Source organism: Rhipicephalus sanguineus, chromosome 2, assembly GCF_013339695.2.
Source record: "Rhipicephalus sanguineus isolate Rsan-2018 chromosome 2, BIME_Rsan_1.4, whole genome shotgun sequence".
Classification (NCBI taxonomy): Eukaryota; Metazoa; Arthropoda; class Arachnida; order Ixodida; family Ixodidae; genus Rhipicephalus; species Rhipicephalus sanguineus.
Window position 1 is genome coordinate 223,384,446 of NC_051177.1, and position 27,644 is coordinate 223,412,089.

Consider the following 27,644-nt stretch of genomic DNA (forward strand, 5'->3'; position numbering starts at 1 on the left):
TGGAAGGGGTTCTTAGCAGTTCTTGAATAAGGTCATCATCACCCTGATCAGTGAGTACCAGCAGCTGGACAGGACTTGTTATCGGATCCGTTCGTGATCGGGGCTACGAACGGTCTAAGTGTAGTTTAAGTGTCGGTCTAAGTGTCGGCCGCTGCAGGTGGTGTAGTGGTTATGGTGCTCGGTTGGTGACACAAAGGTCGCGGGTTCAATCCCGGCCGCGGCGGTCGTATTTCAATGGAGGCGAAATGCTAGAGGCCCGTGTACTGTGCGATGTCAGTGCACGTCAAAGAATACCAGATAGTCAAATTTTCTGCAGCCCTTTACTACGGTGTCTGTCAATTATATGGTGGTTTTGTGACGAAAAACCCCAACAAAACTGTTATTATCACTTTCCTTCCGTGTCAGTGTGTATATTCGCGGTTGCTGCGTTGATTCAGACCTTGTTATCACCTGTGGCACATACTCCCATAACATGAACTCTGGTATGCGGGTCTGTGCCACACGTGACTGAGGGAAAGGGTTTCATGACGTACGCGACAGGTATTTTGCGTTATTCATGTCATCACCAGTGAATCGTGTTCGCGAAACAGTTATCCTATGCTATGCAAATTTTAGTATATTACAACCTATGGAGACCAATGGGAGAGCGCCCACACGTAGGCGGCTAGATAGATAGATGGATAGATAGATAGATATGTAGATAGAAATGCGCAAAGTGCCTGAGGTTCACTAAGAAATGCTTCGCATTTAAAGATTCGTAAACAGGGGGTGGGTGCTGGAGCCGACGTTTCGACAAGTGGACTTGTCTCCTTCAAGGTTGCTCCAGCATTGAAGAAGACAAGTGTACTTGGCGAAACGTCGGCGCGAGCACGCACCCCCTGTTTACGAATTTTTTCATCGCAAGCTTCCATCGTCCACTTCCTGCGGTTTGTTTTTTGGTATTCCGTGGCTAGACACTCTTACCAGTTAGCCTTCCAATGCGCTAAAGAAAACAGGTGCCCTAAAAATTAGTTGTCAGTATCTTTAAACCATCACGGCGCGTCATTGACTTTAGAACAAAGTCGATAACTCTATCATCTGACAAAGCGAGATCACCGGATACGAACCCATGTCACCGTGCCTTGAACGCCCTCGAGGAGCAATTCAATATTCCGCCACGCTCAAGCGTCTTAATTCCGGTCGGCACCGGAAAACCTGAAGACATTGAAGGCGTCATCGAGAGCGTCATCGAGAGCGATGAGCGTTTGCTGCTGGACCACGACATTGGCGTCGCATGAGACATTGCTCGCTTGCATGATGGAAAAGGAAACGTGATGCTAACGAATTTCAGCCAAGAATACAGGCACCTAAGTAGGGGCACGATTATTCCATACATCGAAGGAACCATGGCCGTCAGTGTTGCGTTCGCCTTTTCAGATTCTGACGAAGCTACAACGATGACCGCAATACCGCAATCATCCAGCTGTTAGCAACGTTAGGCGCAGATCGCGCAGTAATATTGGGGAAGCTTCGCAATTGTTTCAGATCATTATGTAAAGATTACGCGCAGGTCGAGAATAGTGAAGATTATTCGAGAGCTTACGCGACCACCAGCGATCACGCTACAAAGTTCGCTGACTGCTGTATAAAAGACGGGGCGTATGAGCAGTTCCGCCGATGATCAGATTACCCGATGGCTATTCTCGCCGCTATCAGTTTACAGCGTGAATCGCTTGCACATTGGTTTTCTTATACAGGGCACAAGTTCGCCGAAATAAAGCGTACTGCATTTCCCAGTCGTGCTGCAGTCTTCTTCACCATGGCAACCATGTGACAGTATTGTGATCACAATTACAGGAAAATTTCTGGTGATCTTTAGCAGTCGCCGTTTCGTGTAAAATTCTGTTCTGACCGTGCCCTGCTAGCCTTATGCTGCATGAGAGGAAAAACGTGCAAAGTTATGGAAGACACGAGTCCTCCGCGCAATCTTTAAGCTGCGGAGCAACTTTTTTTGTACGTACAAGGCTGCTCACGACACGACCGAGTACGCCCCTGCCCGAACGTCCTGCCTTTGGTGAAGTCTGCGGCCAGGAAATGCTAGGTGGAGCCATTAGCTTTACGTGTACTATTCTCCCGCGTGTGTAATGCTATAAGGTCGCGTAATCTTGAAATTTCCTGTACGCGCTGACGGGACGGTCAGAGCGAAGGCCTATCGCGATCGCTGCTTATCATCACGCAAGCTCTGCGACATCGAACGTTTGTTTGTCGGTGTGGACCTCACCCAATGGTCGTTCATTCATTCAGTAAGCAGAAAAATGCCTATTGCAACATACTGGGAATAGTAGGAAGTATACTTCGTATATGTGCGCAATAAACTTATTAACAATATGTGTCACGCTTTCGTGTTGAAACTGGAAAAGTTTTATACTTACGTTTTGGTCAGACCAATGCCCCTTAAGCACGAGAGTCAGAGGAAGGAATACGAAAATGCTGCAGGTAAATTACTCAATGGTCAAGGCTACGTTTTGCTTTAAGGTGTAACCCGTACAATTCGAAAACATTTTCAAATAAATGCGCGCTGGCAGTGCCCTTGTGCAATTTCGGCCAGTAATGTGGGAGATCAACATGACACGATGGCAGTGTTCGGCGAATAATAACAATTGTTGGTGTTTTACGTCGCCAAACAACCATATCATTACGAGGTACCCCACGGTGGAGGGCTCCGGAATCTCGGGTTCTCTAACGTGTATTTAAATCTAAGTAAACGGGCATCTAGCATTTCTGCCTCCACCAAAAAGGCGGCCGGGATTTGATCCCGCGACCTTCGTTCAGCAGTCGGTTCAGCAGCGTAACCATTAGACCACCATAGCGAGTGCAGTGTTAACTGCGGTGAAGGACGCACTCACCTGAAGATGTCCAGCGAAGTGGGCAAAACGTTGTTGAACAGCCAGCTGGCCACGAACGAAACGACGAGCAGCGTGATGAAGCACATGCACATGGCGAAAGTGCGGAAGGGAAAGCGCTGCACCTGCATCTCGTCGTCATAGTAGGGGTAGCGGATGAAGGCCGGGATCCCCAGCAGGGCCTCGCCACCCCCCGCGCGAAAGAAGCTGCCCACCAGGTAGGCGGCCAGCGAACCGTAAGTATTCACGTAGTCCTGAACATGAGTGGAATGCTTCATATTGATATTTTGGTAGACAGAAAATTGGGCAGTGTAAATCATTACATGCGGTAGTTATAATGAAGCCGTGCAAAAACCAGTCAGACACCAACAATGCCCCCTGTAACGAATGTATTAATCACCGCAATAGCTGGTTAGTCGGTCAGTTTGCGTAGGTTAACGTCCCAAAGCGAGTCGGGTTATGAGAGATGCCGTAGTGGAAGACGCGTGATAACTTGAAGCACCTGGGGATCTTTTGCGTGCACTGAACGTCCACAGTACAGGGGCCTATCACACTTGACCTCCGTCGAAATGCAACGGCTGTGGCCGAAAGCGAAGCCACACCTTTCGCATCAGCAGCCGAGCACCGCAATCACTGGGCTACCGCGGCGGCACTTTTATTAGCTAGCGATACATCCTTGAATCCAATTATTGCGAAGCGCCATCCTTTAAACGAACTTGCGTCCTATTAATTATTATTTCATCATCATCAGCTTAGTTTCGCAACAGTGAGGGACGAACGCCTCTCGCTAAACTCTCCGATTTTGCCTGTCTTGCTCGTACCGTTTTATGCATGCAAATTTCACGATTTCATAATAATAATAATAATATCTGGGGTTTAACGTCCCAAAACCACCATATGATTATGAGAGACGCCGTAGTGGAGGGCTCCGGAAATTTCGACCACCCGGGGTTCTTTAACGTGCACCTAAATCTAAGTACACGGGCCTCAAACATTTTCGCCTCCATCGAAAATGCAGCCGCCGCGGCCGGGATTCGATCCCGCGACCTTCGGGTCAGCAGTCGAGCGCCATAACCACTAGACCACCGTGGCGGGGCATTCACGATTTCATCACTCTACTTAGACATCTCCCATCTTGGGCTGCGTCCGCCACACTCGGTATTTTTGCGTTGATCTTACAGACCAAGGGTTATCTGTCATGCGCATTATGTGGCCTGCCCAGGCCCATCTTTTTCTTAACCCCAACTAAATATTATTGGCTATCCACGCTGCTATCTCGCGTTGTTACGCCTGTTAGATAGTGCGAGGCGTAGTCCTAACGTTTTGAGTTCCTTTCTGATCCTCCCAGTTTCTATCCGATAAGCTATTATTAACTAAATGCAATTACTGTAAACATTCAGCTTAAGGGACAACGCTAATATGTTGGTTACCAATTGTGACTGCCTGGCGTATGCGCTCGAGCCCAACGTTATTCTTTTGTAGATTTCATTTATATCAGTAGTGTACACTAACATTCGTCAGATCCCACGTGCCGATGGGAATCGGCACGTGGGATTATGCGAAGCATTATGCGAAGCATTCGCATTGAGCGAAACGTTACTCAGTGACGCTAGAGAAATCTTGAAATGGTATACGCACATATTTTGAAGAGTCGCACATGTGTTATATAATCAGTTGTTTACAGTTGCTTAACGATGATAACAGCAACATAGGTGTCACCAACACCAGACGCAGTAAGCTGATATGTAGTGCTTGAATTATTCAATACTGGCTAGCGCCAATTCAAATAGGACAGTGAAGGAACACAGATGCGCAGGACAGGCGCTACTTGCAACTAAGCTTCATTCAGAAAAGTTTCCCTAGATATACACAGCCGAGTGGCTCGCACGCGCGCACTGCACGCACTGCACGTACAGTTGCAGTTGTTAGAGTTGCGTTACAGTTGTTATGCTTTTACTTATCCGTTATGACGGAGAACGCACGCACGTCTCACCAACCCGTGTGCATGTGTGGAAGGGGTTATTAGCAGTTCTTGAATAAGGTCATCATCACCGTGATCAGTGAGTACCAGCAGCTGGACAGGACTTGTCATCAGATCCGTTCGTGATCGGGGCTACGAACGGTGTAAGTGTAGTCTAAGTGTCGGTCGCTGTGGTGTAGTAGTTATGGTCCTCGGTTGCTGACACGAATGTCGCTGGTTCAATCCTGGTCGCGGCGGTCGCATTTCAATGGAGGCGAAATGCTAGAGGCCCGTGTACTGTGCGATGTCAGTGCACGTTAAAGAATACCAGATAGTCAAATTTCATTGCAGCCGTTCACCACGGCGCGTCTCATAATCATATCGTGGTTCTGTGACGAAAAACCCGAACAATTACTGTTATTGTCACTTTCCTTCCGTGTCAATGGGTATGTTCGCGGTTGCTGCGTTGTTTGAGATTGTGTTATCAGCTGTGGCACATACTCCCATAACGTGAACTCTGGTATGCGGGTCTCTGCCACACGTGATTCAGGGAAAGGGTTTGATGACGTACGCGGCAGGTATTTTGCGTTATTCATGTCATGGCCAGTGAATCGTGTTCGCGAAACAATCATTCCATGCTATGCAAATTTTGGTATGTTACAACCTATGGAGACGGCTGGGCGAGCGCCCACACGTAGGCGGCTTGATAGATAGATAGATAGATAGATAGATAGATAGATAGATAGATAGATAGATAGATAGATAGATAGATAGATAGATAGATAGATAGATAGATAGATAGATAGATAGATAGATAGATAGATAGATAGATAGATAGATAGATAGATAGATAGATAGATACGTAGATAGAAACGCGCAAAGTGGCCTGAGGTTCGCTAAGAAATGCTTCGCATTTAATAATTGCTCAAGGTACACGCGTACGGACACTGGCACAGATTTTATGCCTGGTGGCCAATCGGGAACCTCCCGCCAGGCTATTGAAGACTACATTTGAACTCGTACTTTTCATGCCTATTTCCGGGCGTAATTTACGACTTTCCCGGTGTTGGTCTTTAAGCATGTGTTGCAATGTCTGCTGAAGAGCATAGGATCACCTGCAGACCTTAAGTTTCTCACCCATTCTTCCTTAAAATTTATGTTTACTTCGTTCCATTTCTAATCGTTTCGAAACTTCTGACACTTATTAGCATGCAGCGAACGACATTGGAGAGATTGTATTTCTTTACCGATCCATTTTTCAATGACACACACACATACACACACGTATATATTTATATCATATATATTCTTCATGTGCAGAAACATTATAGATACGGAGCCTTTGTAGATGCTGGGTTAGGCATTCACATTTGTTTCAAGTACTCATTGGGGACATATGCGGGCAATATACTGGTATCTCCAATGAGACGAATGCCTTGTCCTAATTTGTGAAAGCCACAGTGACACGCGTTCTTGCTTTTTTTCTTTTTTGTGAGTGTGTTTTTTTGAAATTCTGAACGGCTATCATGGGCTGCAACTGGCGCGTGTGTTATCGCTTGACCCAGGCCTCGCCTTAGAACATTGTGTAGATATTGGGCGCACGACTCGTGCAATCTTCAAACTAGCGGGATCTCGTTCGTTCTAGAGTGCCAACGATGATGCTGCAATGTGCGATCTCTCAAGCATAAAAACTGACGTGTTTCACCGACGAGCACATTCACAATCAAGCAGTGCAAAGCGGCAGAACATTACAGAATGGGGGCGCTGTTAGTCCTCCCGTTGGTGTCTGTGATACTGGGCTTTTGAACACGACTTTGAACGAGACTAATTTAGGGGCTGATGGACGAGTCATTCATCCTATGGTCTAGCGGCTGTAGTTAGTCCAACATTGCCCAATCTCGGCTTTGAGTGAGTCCTGCGGCAACACGACATATTTGTGTGCAATGCCATCGAACGACCTCTCGCCGCATTACACGGCGCATGCAGCGCCGTTCGCTTCTTTGTCACTGTGAGCTTGTTTGACATACATCAAGCAAAAAGGGACTACCTGGCTAGAGTATTCTAGAACAGGGCAGTGTCGGAACGAACTTCGAAAAGTGAAGCCCAAGAAGGGTCAATCCGCTTGCAGCGCTGCGATCGGTAGTCTGCAATGTCTCGTCGTTTAAGAGTTTCACGCGGCTCCACCGTAGTGGTGCACGGGTAGAATGCCCGCTTCCCACTGAAAAGGCCCGGGTTCGAATCGCAGCTGTAGATGGTGAGGTTTTATTCTTACTGTCACCTTTTATAGCTGTATCGGTTTCCCTTTGTTTCTTAAAACTAGCTTCAGTTGCTACGTGTTGGTTCAAAAAGTAACGCAAAATGTGAAGTAAATAGAAGACATTTGACAGTGAGCGCAGTTATTGCAGCGCCACTACCCGGGATTGAACAAAAACGTAAAGTATGGCCTCCGATATTTTCGTGAATACGAGACTCCAAACGAGATTTCACATTTTACGTTACTTTTTGTAGCAATACTTAGCAACAGAAGCTAGTTTTAACAAACAAGGAAAACCAACAGAGCTATAAAATGTGACACTAAGAATAAAAACCCACCATCTAGAGCTGCAATTCGAATCCGGGCCTTTTTGAGTGGGAAGCGGGCAATCTACCCGTGCACCACTACGGCGGAGCCGCGCGCAACTCTTAAACGACGACACATTGCAGACTACCGATCGCAGCGCCGCAGGTGGATTGACCCTGTTTGGGCTTCACTTTCTGTACGTTGGTGCTGCGGCCGTTCCGCGCAATCTCCTGTTCTATTGCACCCTAACCTCGCAAAAACGGCAAGAAATTGCGTCTTATCAGCGACACGGTCATTGCCTTTATCGCAGCCGCAGTAAACACAGGCAGCCATCGTCTATTCAGCAGACTGAGCCGCTCTTGTCACTTCGACAACCTCTCACAGCAGAATGTTGAGCAGCATCTTGAAGGGCAAGCTGTAACGGTGCGCTCAACACCTGATTTGCTGTTTCATGCGCTACATTTGATGTGTCGCGTCACCGATGCGCTGTTTTACCGAATGTTTAAAATTTCCTGTCTCATTGATATATACGCATTCACAGGCTTTACATGGGACCAGATAAACAATGCCAAGAAACGTTTCTTTTGGAAGCTGATCTTGCATGTTTAGCAGCCGATAACGTAATTTCTATGTCTGAACATGTGCTACCTGAACGTAGTAATGACGCATTACGCAGACCAATCCCTCGCTCACACCAGGCGGTATAGCGACGCGTTTTCTTGGGAGCACAGGGCCAGGTCTTGGCGAATGAGACAGCTCGCAATCTCTCGACATGCCTAGAGATCTAAGTGCACTTGTAGGTCCTAAGGCCCGCTTATGGCAGATTAGCCTTAGTCTGGAGACAAGGATTTGGCTACGCTGTGCAATCATGCTGGTATTATCACATTCTACATGATGCGAAGAGATTTACGCACCTCCCTCTTTCCCCACGCATGGGCTACACCAGCGCCTCCTCTATTTTTCAGTGCCTGGGCGAACGCTCTCCCCGGGCCGTCGAGCGCGCGCTCCGCGTCCGCTCGCCGCTGCCGCGTAGTGGCGCTATGGAAGTAGACTCCGGGAAGCTGGCGCTGAACGGCCGCGCGTATCACGAAGCTCACGAATTCGTGTTTAATTGCATTTGTGCTTCTTGCAAGCTTTCACGGGTAGAGGATGATGGAAAGAAACGCGAACATAGCGGCGCGCTGTTTTCATCACGCTCTAACCGTGGTGGCAATAAAAAAAATACTAGATGGTCTTTTATTGTTTCAAGGGTGTCGTCGTCTTTTCATCAATCATCCAGGCTATAACCACTTGAAAATAAATTCGAAACAGCAAAGAATACAGATGCCGCATGTTCGCGTGTCTTTCCATCTTGTACGTATTTCGCAGGAAGTCGGTTAGTCCGTGCTGCCGGTTCGATACTTGTACTCGAGTTTGATAGTATTCGCGTTTTATTTTCTATTTAAGGCTATTGCAACCGCCCCAATGCCTTAGTATGTCGTACTGTTGTGTTGCACTCTGCGAATGGAACTGAAGGAAATCACGATTGTCTTTTTTTTATTTCCCTTTATCGATAAAGAAAATGAATCTCACAGGGTCCCTTATATATTCATCTAAGACGACTGAAAGGCGAAAGCCATCTCCTTCTTTTTCTTCCAGTCAATGTATTGAACATTCCCTGCCTCCCTCTGAGATATTTCAGCGCCTAGCGTGGTTTTCTTACAGCCTCAAGGATCGGAGGCAGTGGAAGCTTTTTGCACATCAGCGGAGTTATGCACTGCCTCCGTGATCGGCCCATTTTGACCAAGCGAAGATGTAATATGACGACGTCGCGTTAGGTGAGGTCACGATGATGTCACAAAATTTTATGATCTATGACGTCATATGATGATGCATCACTCCTGCTGACGCCGGCGAAGGTCAATTTTCGCGTTTGATGAGGCATCTAAGGCTTTCGCCTTAATACACTGTTCGGCTGTCGTTTCAAGAAATTCCAGGTGCCGCTGGTGTTCGGTAGAGGTGGCTTGCAGTAATTAGGCGGGATAATTGGTCTCCTAATACATCTTCAAACTACACTAGAATATGCAGCCGTCGTTTACGATGCGAAGATTTCATGGAATATAGACCCTTTTCGAAAAAGGGCGCCCCTAGCGCCGCGCACGCAAACTACAGTCCGCCGCCATTGTGAGGGCACCGCAGCAGACGACACAGGCTTCGGCAACGTGCCAGTGCGTGACATTTCAGCACCGCCGAATCGTGAAGCTGCCATCAACGTTTTTCGTACAGACGGCGTGCTGCAATGGTGCAGACGTGCTACGTTCCCATGTGCCACCGTCGAGGATATCACGACGAGAACAGCGATAAGGTACGCGATAAAACGTGAACAAACGCACGTGCTCTCTCTACGTACATGATGTCAAACGGACGTGTGGAAGGCCGCCGTTTTGTAAACGCGCTACAGAAATGGACGTGCTTATTTCACAGCGCCATGTGTAGCATTGCTTTTTCGAATGAATAGTCTTCTCCCGAGTGCCTCCATGCGGTGAATTGCGATAGATTGTTTGTGCAGAAATGCTTCAAGGGTTCGTAAGGCTAGCCAGAAAAATAAAAATCAAGTTGCGTGCCGTTCATTTAGTAGCGACAGTACTCGCATATTTTAAGCCACGTGTCAACATTTTTTAGTACATACAAACAGGGGCGTATGCAGAAATTTTTTTCGGGGAGGGGGGGGGGGGGGCACCACCTTGATCTGAAGTGGGGGCCGGGCAGGCAGATGTGAGCGGATGTCATTTTGTGCTCTGGGTGCCATGGCAAAAATATTTCGGGGGGGGGGGGGGCACGGGCCCGATGTGCCCCCCACCCACCCTGGCTACGCCACTGCATACACATATACCCAACGCGCGGCGTCCGGAAAATAGTTGCGTGGTGTGGCTTGCGGCAGACAGGATTTTCGCCGGTTGCGGTCGCATAGTTCCGCGACAGTGACGTCCTCCCTTTTCTTCGGTGAGAAGTTTGTAGCTTCGGCGAGCCTTTTTTTTTCCCGGTCCGGGCACGCACGCGAGTTGGCTGTGGTCACGGTCCCGCAACCGCGGCAGTCGAGCCAAACTGCTCATCCAACCCGTTGAAGGGTACAAAATGTTGCTCATTGTGCATCGGAAGCACCTCAGAAAGACCAACGGAGAGTACTAAGAGCTCGTTCAAGCACGCAAACGGTGAGATTTCAGGGTATGACACGGAGAACTAGCCGCCAGCACAAACGTCACAGCACTCACGCATTTGACGGCTCGCTTCCCATGCCCTCACGATGGCGCTGGCTATCCCACGCTCCTTTGCGAAGCGAAACTGACGAAAAGCCCACCGTCAGGTGGCGTATTTATGAAAAGGGTCTATAAGAAGCGGCAAGGATGCAGCAGCGTCACTCTTTGCAGACTACCCTTCACGTTTGCAGCCCAAGGTAACAACTGAACCAAGCATGGCAAGTATCCCTAAACGTGACCGTGTTACGTCCGAACAGGTAATCAATGCATGTAGTACCAGTAGCAACGCTGCCTCGCGATCGCTGCCATGTGCATACAGCGCTGACATTAGGTCCCATGCGGAAGAATCGGAGCCCAAGGAAACCACATGCGCTACCGGCAAAACAACCGATAATCATTATGTACAGTGGCATAATAAATGAGAGCACACGGCTGAGAAGGCTGCCCCATGCGACAAAAGCGTCCAGGTCGACAGCCATTCGGCCTCTATACTTTGCTCACTACCGAAAAGGGCAAATGGAAGAGAAAAGAAAGATACCTGGGGAGCCAGATACTGACGCTACAACAATCCGTCGACAAATACAAAGACGAGCTCAAGCAATTGACAACAGGCCGCGCCATTTTTCACGCCGTTCACATTCACTCAAGTTGATAGTCGGCACTTTGCGACTTTATCCTTGAACGACAGCGTCTGTTCACACATATCGGTCAGTGCTGCAGGAAGCGCGCGGCATTTGTAGCTGTTTTTGTTTGCTTTTCGTACCACCACGATTTAACTGGTTTAACCTCTGAAATGGTGGAATCACTTGGCATAGTTCTTTTTTTTTCCTGGCACCAGCTGTTGCTTTCTCCCGGTGGCAACAAATGTAATTCCCAAAAGCTTTACCAAGGGAACGGGCGATCACGTATATCCCAGGAAGCAGTCTAGTGGCATTTCGTGCTATTTAGCGCATGAACTCCAGGCTTGCGTATAGTGTGCTACACCAGTAGACGGTAGCACGCATCGGAGAATTTTAAGCGCCCAAGCTTTCAATATTAGCTCTTGACAAATGCTGCTTTCGAAAATCTATTTTCAGACAGTCAAAAACCGGCTCTCAGTCAAGCGAACATAACGGTGACAAAACAATTTTCCGCGCATCACTGGCATGCGCTCTCTGGTATCGGGTTAGCAGACGACGCGCGAGTGTCTCGATCAAATAGCCGCGAAAGACACGTGCCTTCGAAATGGGCTGGCTGCCCAGAATGACAAGTGCTTCGTGATTCCAGTTTACAAGTTTTCATTAGACTTTAAAGAACGCGAATACAGACGAAAACTGAACCATATAGCAGCTTCGAAATCAGCCACGGCTTTCGTTTCCGCGAGCGACGACGCGTCGGCGGGTCTGCTTCGGTGGCGGCGCCCTGCGGCTAAAAGCAGCACTAACGCCGACGGTCGGTTCCCATTGCGCTCCGCTCCTTTGCCCAGGCACAGAAAAATAGAGGAGGCGCTGGCTACACTCATTTAGGATGCCTCACACTCAAGGTGCGGTCACACTCTCAAGGTGTCTTCGAAACTGGGTGTTCAGGTATACATCACAATCTTCTCAGCTCTAGCCATCACTTCTTACGCATTGATATTTCGTTAAAAAAGCGAATGAGCTGGTTCATACCTTCAAGTAGACGACGGACAGCAACTGCGGGAAGAGGATGACGTAGACGAGATCTGAGGACAGGTACCAGAGGGCGTACACCGACTCCGCCGTCAGCGCCATGTAGGTGGCTAGTGCGCCCACCGCCACGATGGCCAAGCGCATTACCCAAATCACCTCGCCGTCCGACGCCTGCGATAGATCAGTTGAAGTTGTGGCGCTATTGGCAAAGTTTCTAACAGAGAACACAGAAGCAAAAATTCCATGCACTATCTCATTTTGGTGTTCTCTAAGTGATGGGTGGGTGTGCGAGGATATGGATACTGTCCATCCTAAAAAGTAAATGCTGGGTGGCATCCACAAGACGTCTTTCTTCTTCCTAGCCTTCATTGCTATTTAGAACGACCCGGCAGAAGGCGCATCTCTCGACCAACCTATCACGGATTTACCGAAAAATTACACACACACACACACACACACACAGACACACACACACATATTATATATATATATATATATATATATATATATATATATATATATATATATATATATATATATATATATATATATATATATATATATATATATTGTAGACAAGCATTGGAACGCTGTAATGGCCCGTTCTTTCGAGCGCCTTCTAGTGGGTCCCCCTCTTCGCCTGTTCTCGGAGAGCACGCCTCTCGCGCTCGTGAGAGTCTGCGCTCCGTCTTGACTCCTGTGCATCGTCCCGTCAATCCAGCCGTCAATAAACGCCTTTACAAAGTGGTGGAGGGTGCTGTGCCGTCACCACAACTTCAGTCTCCATTCGATGCCCCTGGAGCTCCGATCCGGTAGCGTACCATCTACCATGCCACAGGACGCTGCTCAGCAAACGCCGCCTCCTGCCTCGACCGCTTGTCCCGGTGTCCCCCGTATCCGCGATCCCCCTGTCTTCCCCGGCGCGGACGGCACCGATGTAGAGGACTGGCTTGCGATTTACGAACGCGTGAGTGTTCCAATAAATGGGACGAAGCAGGCAAGCTGAGCAACTTTGTTTTCTACCTCGCGGGTGTGGCATGCATGTGGTACAACAACCATGCATTCGATTTCCCGACGTGGTCAGATTTCAAGACCGCCATCGTCAACGTGTTTGGCCGCCCTGCCGTTCGTAAGCTTCAAGCCGAACAGCGCTTACGTGAACGAGCTCAGCAGGCAGGGGAATCGTTCACGAGCTACATTGAAGACATCCTTGACCTGTGCAAGAAAGCCGACGCGAGCATGTCGCAGTCGGACAGAATCAGGAATGTTCTAAAAGGCATCTACGACGATGCCTTCACCATGCTGCTGGCCAAAAACCCTCGCACAGTGGCAGAGGTCATTAGCCTGTGCCAAAGCTACGAGGAGCTGCGCCGGCAGCGCTTGATGACCCGTCGACCGCCATCACGCGATGCTGATCTCGCGGGCTTGTCGGCCATGGCTGACCACTCCACCTTGATCGCCGAAATCAAGTCGTTCGTGCATGAGGAAATTGCCCACCAGGTCTCTCTACTGGCTTTCGCTCCACCGCAGCATGTTGACCAGCCGCCAACTACACTTCTGCCTCCTCTCCACCGAGCGATTCAGCAAGAAATCGCGGAGGTCATTCCTGAATACCACCAGCCGCCTCCAGTGCCTGCGCCACTAAGCTACGAGGAAGCTGTAGCCAGGCTGCCCCCAGCGATTCCTGTAGCTGGCCCGCGAAGTTACGCGGAAGCCGTCGTCGGACAAGAGGCCTTCAACGCGGCTGTGCCGCCTACATACGTCGACATCGTCCCCAGGCCCCGACTGCTGCCCACAATGCACTCATATCAGCAGCCGGCTCGCCCATCATCCCGTTCTGTGACATGGATGGTACCCGCGAACCGCTGGCGCACTCCCGACAACCGCCCCATTTGCTTTGCGTGCGATTGCGCCGGTCACGCCGCACGCTACTGCAATCGCGTGCAGCCGTCTCGGGTCGCATCAACCCTCACCAGCTCATCAAGCCAACCTTATTATGACCAGGCGCCGCCAATGTCACCGACGTCCCGCCCCGCACCATCTACCCGCCGTTCACCGTCCCCACGACGTCGCTCACTGTCGCCGATGCGGCCACGTCCGGTCTCACGCGACCAAGAAAACTAGTCGTCGCAGTCCACGAGGCAAGGGCTGCGACGCTATCGAACTGCGAAAGCCCTCAGCGAAGCCCCTCGAACGTGAAAGACGTGTTTGTGGACGGTGTTCGCGCATCTGCCCTTATCGACATTGGAGCCGCCGTATCCGTTATGGACGCCAAAGTTTAGCCGATTACTGCGAAAAGTGACGACGCCGCTTTCCGGGCTCTCCCTCCGTACAGCCAGCGCCCAAAGTATTCACCCTACAGCGGTCTGTACAGCCCGCGTCATTATTCTGGATGCTCTGTACGCCGTCGAAGTGATCATAATTCCTGCCTGCTCTCACAACGTCATTCTAGGATGGGATTTTCTCTCCCGCCACGACGCCGTATTCATTGCGCACCAGCCGAAATAGAGCTCTCACCATGCTCTGATTTGGCACCGGCAGACAGTCCATCGGCTGCGGGCAAGGTACTTGTCAAAGATGACACCAAGGTGCCTGCAAACTCGTCGACGGCGGTGCCAGTGTACTGCGCCAGTCTCTCCGATACCGTTGCACTACACTCGCCATCTGACCGTGTTTGCACGAGGAAAGGCATGCTGGTGCCTTTCGCGACCGTGCAAATCACTCAGGGTGGCACGTCAACTTGTGTTATCAACCCATCTCCGTACAGTGTTATGTTGGTGCGAGGGGAATGTCTCGGGAGCGTGGAACGGGAGCGAGTGACGCCGGTCTGCAACTGAATCTAAAGAAGTGCCGATTTGCAGCACGGCAGCTGACAACCCCTCCAAGAAGCACAAGTTATGGACGAAGCAGATGACACGAACTGCCCCAGTTCCAGTACGCTGAGTGCGGTTTCCCCGTCTGGTTCATCGCCCGCTGATGCATTTGCTTCCTCCATTGCTTACAAGCTTACGCCGGTCCAGCGTTCCGAGGTTCTGCGCCCCTTGCAAGGATTTCGCTCTTCTTTCGGTGTCGCTGAAAGTTCTCTCGGCCGCACGTCCGCCGTTACACATCGCGTCGACACTGGCGCCCAACCGCCACTGCGGCAACGTCCATATCGCGTATCTCGCACAGAACGCCATGTAATCAACGAGCAATTCGACGACATGCTTCGACGCAATGTTACTCGACCCTCTAAGAGCCCCTGGGCGTCTCCTGTCGTTCTTGTTGCGAAGAAGGATGGTTATGTGCGGTTCTGTGTGGACTACCCACGACTCAACAAGATCACTCGTAAGGACGTGTATCCACTACCGCGAATGCACGACGCGATTGAGAGCCTGCAAGGAGCAGAATTCTTTTCATCTCTCCATTTGCGCTCAGTGTACCCATGACTGATGTACCCATGACTGATGTACGCATGACTGATGACGCTCGACCGAAAACCGCTTTTGTGACGCCCGAGGGCATGTACGAATTCAACGTCATGCCGTTTGGGCTATGTAATGCGCCCGCCACCTTTGAGCGCATGATGGATACCGTTCTGCGCAACCTTAAATGGCACACATGCTTCTGCTACCTCGACGACGTCGTTGTTTTCGCTCCGGACTTCTCCACGCATCTTCAACGCCTGCGGCATGGTTTGACGCGTTTGAGTGACGCCGGTCTGCAACTGAATCTAAAGAAGTGCCGATTTGCAGCACGGCAGCTGACAATACTCGGTTACGTCGTGTCCAAGGACGGTATTCTCCCCGATCCAGCCAAGCTTCGGGCCGTGCCCGAGTTCCCCAAACCTATGTCCGTCAAATAACTGCGCAGTTTCGTAGGACTTTGTTCCTACTTTGGGTGCTTCATATATATATATATATATATATATATATATATATATATATATATAGAGAGAGAGAGAGAGAGAGAGAGAGAGAGGAAGGTATATGCGACACGACGTACGGAGCACAGTTTGCAGTAAAACCTCGGTGATACGAATCTCGTGGGTTTACCAAATATTCGTATCATCCGGAATTCGCATGGCCAGACAACATGAAAAATTAGTATGCGACAAGAGAAAGTTGGCATACGTTTTGATTTAGTGTTTCTGAGGGCTGCAGTGACGTCATGAACAGCTCTGAATGATTGCCAGTTTTAGACGTCAGTGATCATACCTGTACTCGTAAATATGCGGTGCATGCGCGCGTGTGTTAACAATGAACCAGACGTGTTGTGCCCCGTGACCGCTAGTAGCCCCTTCCTAATCATACAACACTTTTCTGCATGACGCCGAAGTACTGCTGCGAAAGTGACTGAGAAGCGCTTTGGACACGATAGATAGAGGCCAAACTCCTTCGCCAAAACAGTCCGCTTCGTCTCTTGGGGTCTTCGTCCACGTTTCATGGGACTTCATGACGGACCCGCAGGCCAAGTTTCAGTTTCATAGAACGTCTGATTGCGGGTACATGGCTTGCATCGACCTGACAGGCATTTGTGAACACAGTACAACGACGCTGCTGCCTCGAGCACAGGAGCACGCGTCAACGCGTCGAAAAAAAAAGAGCGCAACGTCAACGCCATCTGTAATCTAAACACGAAGGCGCATAAAGGCCTCCAAGATTCGTGCGCACTATCTCGGAGGCAACGACGCACGCACCTTTGATGGTCGCGCAGCGCGTATGCCCGCGCCCGCGCGTAAATGCTGCGTCGTCCGCGACAACGCGGGCAGCACCTGTTCGTACCTGTGCGCCAGCGTAGGGTGAATACTTTGGGCGCTGGCTGTACGGAAGGAGAGCCCGAAAAGTGGCGTCGTCACTTTTCGCAGTAATTGGCTAAGTTGGGCGTCAATAACGGATACGGCGGCTCCAGTGTCGATAAGGGCAGATGCGCGAACACGGTCCACAAACACGCCTATCACGTTCGATGTGCTTCGCTGAGGGCTCTCGCAGTTCGATATCGTCGCAGCCCTTGCCTGTGGACTGCGACGACTAGTTTTCCTGGTCGCGTGGACCGGACGTAGCCGCATCGGTGACAGTGACCGGCGACGTGGTGACGGCGAACGGTGCGTAGATGGAGCTGGGCGAGACGACGGTGACATAGGCGGCAGTGAATCGTAGTACGGTCGGCTTGACTGGCTGGGGATGGTTGAGGCGACACGAGGTGGCTGCACGCGATTGCAATAGCGGGCATGACTGGTGCAACCGCACGCGAAGCAGATGGGGCGGTTGTCGGAAGTGCGCCATCGGTTCGCCGGGGTAGGTCCCATCCATGGCGCAGGATACGGTGGACGAGGCGGCTGCTGATATGGCTACATGGTGGGTTGCATTGGTGGCCTAGGGATGACGTCGGCGTACGCAGCCGGCACACTCGCTTCGAAGGCCTGAGGTCTAGCGACGGCTTTGGCGCAAGTAAGTGGGCAGCCACAGGGATCGCATGGGGTGACCTGGCTACAACTTGCGCGTAACTGAGTGGTGCAGGCGCCGGAGGAGGCTGGTGGTATTCCGGCATGACCTCCGCGATTTCTTGCTGAATAGCTCGGTGTAAGGGAGGCAGCAGTGTGGTCGCCGGCTGTTCAACATGCGGCGGGTGAGAGAAGGCCAGAAGACAGACCTGGCGAGCAATTTCCTCGCGCACAAATGACTTCATATCGGCGAGTAAGGCGGACTGATCAGAAATGGCCGACAAGCCAGCGAGATCGGTGTCGCGTGATGGAGGTCGACGGGTCAGCAACTGCGGCCGCCGCGGCTCCTTGTATCATTGGCAGAGCGTGATCACCTCGGCCGCAGTACGAGGGTTCTTGGCGAGCAGAATGGTGAAGGCATCGTCATCGATGCCTTTCATAACGTTGCGGATCTTGTCAGCCTAAGGCATGGCTGCGTCGGCTTTTTGCACAAGTGCAGGACGTCTTCAATGTAGCTCGCAAAAGACTCACCGGCCTGCTGAGCTCGTTCACGTAAATGCTACGGAACAAGGGTTGAAAGTTGGGAGAGTTGGTACGGGAAGATCTTAACAAAAAACCGTGAATCTTCCGTGAATTCTGCCCAGTACATCATCACCGACGTGAGATCTGGCGCGTTTATACTAAAGGTTCGATGAGTTATGACGACTTGCAGCTCACTTTAATTTTACATGTACGCTGTGAATTTTCATTGTTTAGAAAACCATTGCTTTAGAAAACATCTGGCGTCTTTCGTTAAGCAGCTGGCGTCTTTTCGTTTTGCTTTAGAAACATCTGGCGTTCTTTCGTTTTGCTTTTACAAAACATCTGGCGTCTTTAGTTGGTTTATTTCATCAATCAACGGCGTTTTGAACAAAATTTTTATTGTTTAATCACGCACAGGAGAAATCTCACCAGGCACTACCTTGGAGGTAAACAATGGCTGCTAATGGCAATGAGAGACAGAAGAAGTCGGCTTTTAGCTAACACTTACACTTCTACTTCTACTAACGTTTCCTACTGGAACATGCCAATGGCTGCTAATGGGGAATGAGAGACAGAAGAATTCGGCTTTTAGTTAACGCGCACGCTGCGAATTTTTTATTGTTCAACAACGCACAGGAAAAATGTCCCACCGGCACCACCTTGGAGGTCAAAGCGTAAGACTGGTTACGCACTACGACTACGACTACTACGACTACGACTACGAGGGACGAACGGGTGCCGCCTTAAGGAGCTTCGCCCCTAAAACACTGTGCAGCAGGAAGAGACACCAAGAAAGAACTCACGAAAAAGAGCGCAGTGCTGGTTTTCGCCAATTCTTGGTGTCTCGTCCTGCTGCGCAGTTCTTTCGTAAGATGTTCACGTAAATGCTGTTCGGCTTGCAGTTTACGAGTGGCAGGGTGGCCAAACACGTCGGCGATGGCAGTCTTGATAGCAGACCACGTGGAATCATCCGTGAATTCTGACCAGTACATCATCAATGACGTGACATCGGGCGCGTTTATACTGAAGGGTCTATCCGCCGTATTCACGAACCGACCTTAACTTATCACGGTAAGGCTACTTACGAAAGGAAGAGAAAAGTATAAGTATAAGAAAAGGATAAGGTGAGTTTCAAAAACCTGCCTTATCTTGCCATAAGTGCGCCTTATAAAAGGCGTCCTTAACTCGTCAAGTATGTGCCCTGGGAGCCAGGGTAGGTAAAGTTTTGTTACAAAATGATTACTTCGAGCAACAATAAATTAGTTTCATTGCAAGAAACCAATAATGGTATGCACAAAAGCACCCATGCGTAAACACCAAAAATGTTTGCTAGGGCACCGCCCGCTTTTGGTGAAATCCGCATTCTTTGTCTGGCCACATTTGTTGAACCCCCGTCGACACAGTCGGGCCGCGGGAGCACGATTGCTATTTCGACGTCTTCTCATGTACGTTTTTGCTTTGTTCGCTAATGGTATTTTCGTGCTCGCTTCAGCGTTTATCGTTATCTCTCACTTTTTTTTTTTACTTCACTTGATTTATGCAATTGGTTGAGCGGTTTAGAGTCTTTTGCCTTCTTAAATTGTGTTCATTATGAAACGAAGCACCAGGCGAACTTCAACGACGAAGAGTGCGGCATCGCGGCCATGTCGCGGCGTCTTGATGGATCTCGTCAACAAGGCACGAGACAAAAAGCCACCAAAACATCGCCCAATGTTAGCGGTGTAAGCACAGTTTATGGTGGCTACCCTGTGCCACCGAGCAAAACTAGCGCCTTCGTGTACCCAGAAATTCCCCAGGGAAGTCGCCAAGTGAGGTGAAACTTGAGGCACTCCAGAGCGTGCGTTGCGTTAAAATTTCTGTGTATGTCCTGCTTTATGTTACATAGCGAGTGTTCGATTGAATTGATACAGACTGTTAAGACTATCAGCAGCGCTAAGAAATCCATCATCTGCGCATTTATTATTTGACCTGAAATGTAGCAGCTGGCGTTTGAAGTTGACATCCGTAGCGGGTAGTCGCAATTGTGCAGCAAGTTCGCTATGCGATTATGCTTCAGGCCACCTGATTCATTGGTATCTTGTAATATTCTCTGTTCGCATAATTAAGTTTCTCTATGACACTATTCCAAGAAGTAGCTTGGCTCTAACGAAGAGGGTTGCAGATAATTCGTTTGCGCGGCAGGTTGAAGAATTGAAACCTTTACTGTGCACTTGCGCATTTATTAGACGTTTGGGTGCTCGTACGGTGACCGGAGACTGCGTGGGCACCTATTGTCATTAAAGAAGACAAAGCATCAGGTAACGTATGTCGCACTTACGATTTCTCCTGCTGGTGAGCTTTGCTGCATAGCGAATCGTCAATACCGTATTGCACGCAGTACATGCTTTGTGGCATAGCACAACTGCAATGCCATAAAGCTGACTATAGTGAATCTGTCATATTTTAGCATGTATATGATGTAAATATATAATGCATTGAATCCAAGGGGCAGTGCAAGCATGGCATAAACAAGCAGGGTACGAGTCAAAATATGGGCGGCGTGCGCAGCACAGATTTCTTTGCGCTCCACAATGAAGGAATCGCTTTGTAAGTTTTACCACTACACAGGGATGTAATGCGACGAAAACTAAATGCCACGCTGTGAACCTTGCTACCTGTGGCTGCAATTAGTTGCATGAAAGAGTATCGCCAGGTTGCTTCAGTGGTGCGAAGTGTTCTCTGGTGCGATACGTACACGTTTCACACGACCAGGTGGATGAAAATTAAGTAATAGAAAAACTTTAACGGCTTCACAGCAGCTTTCGAACGAACAGTTGTCTCGAGGGACAGCCCGAGACGCCCATCAACGGATCCTTCTAGAATGAATATTTAAGCTTCAGACAGGCATTTTGTGCATTTTTATTTACGGGTATATCGAACTATTTAGCAATGCCCTTTGATTCCGGTGTACGCGAGTTTTACGTATATACACTTAGCCGACAGTGTGCATTCGTATACATATTGGTCGGTTCAGCGAAGCATTATGTGGTGAGGAGCATTGATTTTCCGGGCGTAAACAAATACATTTTTGTTATACGATATTTACGAGATGGTGGTGCTTCTGTATAGCACCGGCTACTCCTTTTCACTGATGATAGGATATGTCAAAAGCACAGCAATGAAAAAAAATTTTTCATGACAGCTAGGCAGAGTTCATAAAATTATTCACAATGGTATTTCATATATCTGCTTGATACCGCACGCATGTGATAGGAGCCATATGTATGCATATGCGACATATACCGGTTGACGATGGCCTAGATCCATCACCACGATGTGTAGTCTTCGGTAGGCACCAGGAACTCCACTGATCTGATGAGAATAAGCAATCCGCATCGCTGAGGCCAGCTTCGGCGTGACGCTCGTTCGCGTGGTGGCTCGATCGCCACAAGCATTTGTTTAAAACAACATTTATTATTCGGTGACTATCACGGAATATTGGAACTAAATGTTTTTCCAAGGTACCTTTTGGGAAAAGCTGGCTTCGTAAACTAATGCGCTTGATACGCCAGCAACGTTAACACAAAAATGAAACCCAATGCACTGTGTGGCTATGCCTGCACTCGCAGAGTGCATAACTCTGATCTCATTGAGCTGAAACAAAACTGATTCCCCCTCCTTGCGAACTGCTTGCCCCTTAGTCAAGAAGTGGCCCTTCCCAAAGAAAGCAAAAAGTATGCACCTTTATTCGCGTGCGTCCATTAAATCAAGTCACCTGCATTTCCATGGTTAAATCGCATGATCAACGTCTCGCACGCACGTAGAGCAACGGGACTAGGCTAGGTACATCTTGCTTGGAATTTCCTAGGGACAGCAACAAAAATGGTCTGGCAACGCGGGCATGTTTCGGTGGCTTTTTAGTCGCTCCCGTCAACAAGTACCGTGAGGTACTGCGTTGTTGACTTTCTTTCGGGCCATGAACGTGAACGAACTTCGTAAACAGTGTACTCTGTGCGTGTGTGTGTTGTCTTGTGAGTTTCTTGAATACAATGTTTACCACCACCACCACTACCATCGGTATTTTCCTGCAGAGGCAGCACTGCGAGCAACTTTTTCACGGCACTTTTTCTAAAGCGGAAGCGACACAGAAATTCGTGCCCGTCGTAGGTCTCCATCGGGTTCCACTGAGGATTCGCCGCAGCGGGTACGCGTATGCATACGCTGTGCCGTTCAATATTTTTTATTTGCGCATAGTTGTCCCCCGCCATGTTGTGTGTCTACAAGGAAGCCTTAAAGGCCAACTCCGGCGATTTTTCGAGGTCGATGGATCTCAGTGAAATTCGCTGGGTATGTTCCTTTGCACGTTTCCGTCATTTATGCCAAATTACAGGCTTGAGACATGCGCAGATTATTTGCAAATGAATTTTAAAGATTGTCTGCAAACGCCCTCCTGGCTTCCCACAATTATTGGCAACATTGCGTCTGTGACGTCAGTATTGGCAAGGCGGCGGAAGTGACGCAGCCGAGGGCACCGCTAACTTCGGTGCTTATGCCGCTACAGCGAGCGTCTGCTGTGCACAAGGCGACAGACAGCGTTGGTTTGGCCGGCGCTTCGCTGGTCGTCCCGGCTGTCACAGTTTCACAGTTTTCATACTCCGCGCCGGCGTGACCGGCATGCCTTGCACGACTTCCGGTTCGTTCGTAACAACGTCTGCGTCATACGTAGACAGTACACTCGGTTTGGTTTCGGTTTCGGTGTTGCGCTTTTTTACGTTTTAAAATTATTCTCCAATTTGCCGAGTATTTCTGCTATCGGGCCCGTAACAGGAGCGTCTCAGGAACATAAAAACACCATTACTTTGACATGGACAAAAATTCGCCGGAGTTGGCCTTTAAGGTAGGTCATAGGCTACCTTAACCGAGCCTTACTTATGACGGCGATAAGTACCAGGAAAGTTCTGCGATAAGTACAAGGTTCGTTCTTGAAACGCGTTAAGGGCGGACTTATGGTTAAGGGCGACTTAAGTCATAAGGATAAGGTTAAGTTAGGTTCGTGAATACGGGGGTATGAGAGTCATGGCGACTTGCAGCTCACTTTAATTTTATGTACGCTGTGAATTTTTATTGTTTAATCACGCACAGGAGAAATCTCACACAGTCACTACCTTGGAGGTCAAAATCCAGTGCCTATATATACGAGGTGGTCGGTGAACGGTTGTGCAGCGCGAGCAGTCTGTATTTTCAATCAAGAAACTCGCTAGCAGACGCTGCCTGCGTCGGCCTCGCGAGGCGAGAGAAGGGCTGGGGGGGGGGGGGGGGGGCTAGAGCACGCATCTGCAACGCAGCGAGCGCGGAGCATCGGCATCGCGAGGCGAGAGAGGGGGTGGGGAGACTTGACCGATCGGCGCTCGCCCGTTGCCGATCCACCTCGCCCGTTGCCGATCGGGCAAGGTGGCTACGTACTACTACTACAGTAGAGGGAACGACCCACACCCTAAGAAGCTTCGCCCCTAAAATAGTCGGTCCCATTGATGATCGAACACGGGCCGTTCGCGTGGCAAGCAGGTGTCCTACCACAAAGCCACATTGTTACTTGCAGCTGCTTCGGGAAAAAACACTACATAAATGCCATATAGTTGAAGGAGTCTCCTTAACGCATTTAATGTTGCATGGCAGAAGCGCACAATGGTGCAAGGCGACGCTTAACTGCATCAACTGTTTCACTGCGATTTTCGTGTGTGAAAAACTTTGAAGTACACAGGCATGTCAAGACCAACTTCACATTTTTCGCATTCACATCGGCTCTCGGACTTCTTGCCGTGTGCCTTGCAAACTAAGCACAGCCTTGAGGGATTCTTCTTTATTTCGTTCGGCAGGTGCCACGACGAAAATGAGCCCATTCGGTGATTTGTAGGAGCATTGGGGAGGCCATCAAACTACGTCTTTTGCGCGACGCCATGCTTCGAAAAAGCCGGTATAGTGCACACATCTCCGCTAAAAACCATGCTACAGACACACACACACACACACACACACAACATTACAAACAGCTCCAAAATGGACAACAATGTCCATCTAGCGGAAAACGTATCAAACAAAGAGTAAACATTATGGCTTCCGAGATGACAAACGCGCCGCGCGCCCGCCATCTCGGAGACCATGCGACTACAGCAGAGCCCTTGCTAATCGATGAGTGCTGGCGGGACATTCATGTCAAGTAGTCGCTCTCAAGTCAGGGTAGTCTTGGTGACGCTGACGCTTGGCCTCCGCTTCTCGAGCTTGAAGTTCTTCGTCGTTTGGCGTCGTTGACGCCTGTGATCGACATCACGGCGACTACGCTTCATTTCAGCTTCCCTGCCTCTCAGCAAGGCATCTTCATGGCGTTGTTGGCGTTTGACCTCTGCTTTTCTAGCCTGACCACGTCGCGCGATCGCGTGCGCGCGTTTGTCTGTGTGTGCGTGCGTGTGTGTGTAACAACACACATGAATAAGTGTGCACTTAGTGAAGAGCGCACTAGGGGCCGGATTTCGCTATCACGTTCAACTCTTAAATGCGAAGCGCAAGGGTCCCCCAATTTTGTACGAAAACTTCGCGTCTCGCAAGAACGAATCAGATTTCTCGTGTCACGGAGGGCCCGGTTTGTTGACTCGTGCAGGAAACATGCAAAGTGGTAGTGTTCCTTTCTTTCCAATGCGTTAACAGTGAGGCTAGCACAGCTGAATAAGAGAGTGACAGCGCAGTGCTGCCATTTTGTCTTCTACTAACCCTCCTTGAGAGGACGCTCCTAAATTGCGCTTGGCGGCGCGACAGCCTATGGGCATTGCGAATGGCTTAGGTGGAGCTACGGCGCGTTGGAATGAGGAGAAATCGGGGACCTCTTTCCGTTTCTTGCCGAAAGGAGGCGGGCGCGGGACGGTGGCCGCAAACTTGACGCTTCTAACATTCGGTGTTTTAGCGTGTTTAGCGATATCGCAAGGCCCTGTGAGGATTGTGCGGTATTGTGATATCATACACTACGGTAAATATAAAGAGTTAGTAGTGTTTTATGCATGACGGTTTGGCATGCGGCGTGAAGCTTATAAACACCACCTTCGGCCTCGGCAAGACCGTGGTGTAGGCGAGTGTGCCCGCATTTTGTCTACAAAAGTAAATCTGCAGCTGCGTGACGCTTCTTGAATTCACCCTTCATTTGCCCTCGAAAGAGTTGATGAATTCGCGGTCAGCATCATATAAAGAGTAGGTATCATGCGTAAGGGGCATTTCGCATATGAGATCAAGTGACCCTACAGAATCTTTTGCTACGAATGCAGCATAAGACAAGCGCATCTCTAAAAGCACTACCGCTTTATGGCCATCGATATTCGTTTTATGATGTGCCCAAGCTGCAGCTGGCAAAGTGATGGATTCAGACTTTTTAAAGATGTCACCAGTACCTGGTTCTGCATCTGGCTCGGACACGGTGGCCTCGGCGCTGCAGTTGGCAGTGGTGGCACAGGAAATTGAGATCGCTAGGGCAATTCCGTAGAGGGCGGTATCGGAGCCTCGACTATCCAGCAATGACTCCTCAACGACAGGTGTGGAGCTTGATGAATCTCCACCACTAACACAGCGTTTCTTGGCGGCAAACACGGGTCGCAGGTGCTTCCTTTTCTTCACAGTCTTGGTTAGGTGGCTCGGGCATCCAGGAAATATTGTTGGGATGGCGTCTTTTGCCAAAGGCGCCTTCCTCGGCGCACACACAAGAACGTTTCCTTTATGTAGCGCTTCCCATGATTTGGTGACAAATAGCGCATCAAAATGTTCTTCACAAACAAAATCTGTTGTTTGCAACTCGCGATCCTTCCGTGGAATAGCATGTCGCCAAACTTTCAAGCGGTCACTATCCTTCGGAGCAGCGAAAAGGGAAACTTTCTCCGTGTACGATTTGTAGCCCGAGTTGCATCGCGACGCAAAGCACTTCGTCCCCATCTGGACAATATAAGTTGTGTAAATAAGGACACGATGAACAAGGATAAGCTATTCCAAATAGGTTAGCATTTGGGTAGCAGGAGTTTCGACTGGCGAACATATGTGCACGAATGGGGCCTCGTCTGATATGGCGTGTTAGTTTTAACGGGTCAGACAGTGACGTCACGGAATATGGTGTCACTCTCAATTTCTGTCATTCCCGAATGAAGAAACTGGAAAGCAAATAGTTAGGAAACGAGCCCGACCATTTAACGTTTCTGCACCCAGAGCAAGGCACAAAGTTCTACTTCTGCTACTGCAACAAACAGCATGTGTGTGACGAATAACGAGAGGCACAATCAGAATGGCACATGGTGAGTCATGATGGATTAGTCGTTAAACGGAAGTTAACCTTCATTACCAGGCGCCAGCCAGCACGTGTAAACATTGCAAAGGCGACTGCTTGAATCCATCCGATATGGTGCGTGCACTCTAAGAACTAAGAGAGTGCTGGGTACTCTCTTTGGGAGAGTATATTCTTTTCCCATATTTAACTCTCTTTTCCAAAGTAAATCACCTCTTCTTGAGGCAGAGTATAGTAACGCCCCCATAAAGGGTTAGAGTAACATAACTCTTGTCACCTCAACAGAGTAACATAACTCTTGCCGAAGCAGAGTAGCCGGACCCCTCCGAAAAGAGTAGTAGTACACCTCAAGAAAGAAATAGCAGAACGCGGACCAAAATCGGGCCTTAAAATTGCTTTTGAGAATTTATTCATGCGTAGATCGTAATGAAGACATAATAACGAGCACTGCGACAAAAAAAAACAGACGTTACAAAAAAAGTCACAGTTTCGCCGCAACGCCGAAGCAATGAATGTGATAGCAATAAATTGAAATGTAACGCGAAGAACGGAAAGCAGCTCGAAATTGCCAGCGCGTCGCTCGAGCCCAAAGTACGCACGAAAAGAACGCACACAGGACGAGCGCGAACTATCATGCGCCACGGCTCGACACTGGAAGCGCACTGCTCAAACATAAAGCAGGACGCACGAAACGAACGAACAGGTACACACAGGAGGAGCGCGAACGAACTGTACCAGTCGTTACTTATTTCCGTTTGAACAGCGCGCCTCTTTCGCAAACGCGGCCGCTGCAGCGTCGAAGCGACCTTCGTACGCTCTGTCACTTCAGCGCAGACATCGCCGGGAGAGCACAAGACATACAACCCCCCGCTCCCCCGCCAGCCGCCCCCTTCTTTCCTCAAGATAAGCGCACGAAGGCGACCACGTTCGCAGGAACGGGGTCACGATCTTTAAAGAGCGCCACGCGCGGACATCGCGCCATCTACGTGGTAACTCAGAAAGGATACTGATGTAAGAGGTGTATATAAACAAGACGAGCGCGAACTAATTGTGACAGTTGTTACTTATTTCTGTTTGAACAGCGCGCTTCTTTCGCAAACACGGCCGCTGCAGCGAGCGAAGC

General features: G+C 49.5%; 1 protein-coding gene across 1 annotated transcript in view; it reads right to left on the minus strand.

Moving 5' to 3' along the window:
- Window positions 1–2,881: 2,881 nt before the first annotated feature.
- Window positions 2,882–27,644, minus strand: part of LOC119382254 (high-affinity choline transporter 1) — a 262,537-nt gene continuing 237,774 nt past the window's right edge. Inside the window, exons 9-10 of the mRNA XM_037649962.1 lie at window positions 12,288–12,458; window positions 2,882–3,136 (exon numbers count right to left, since the gene is read on the minus strand). Of these exons, the coding sequence (XP_037505890.1) occupies window positions 2,882–3,136; window positions 12,288–12,458 (426 nt within the window). The remainder of the gene's footprint in view (window positions 3,137–12,287; window positions 12,459–27,644) is intronic.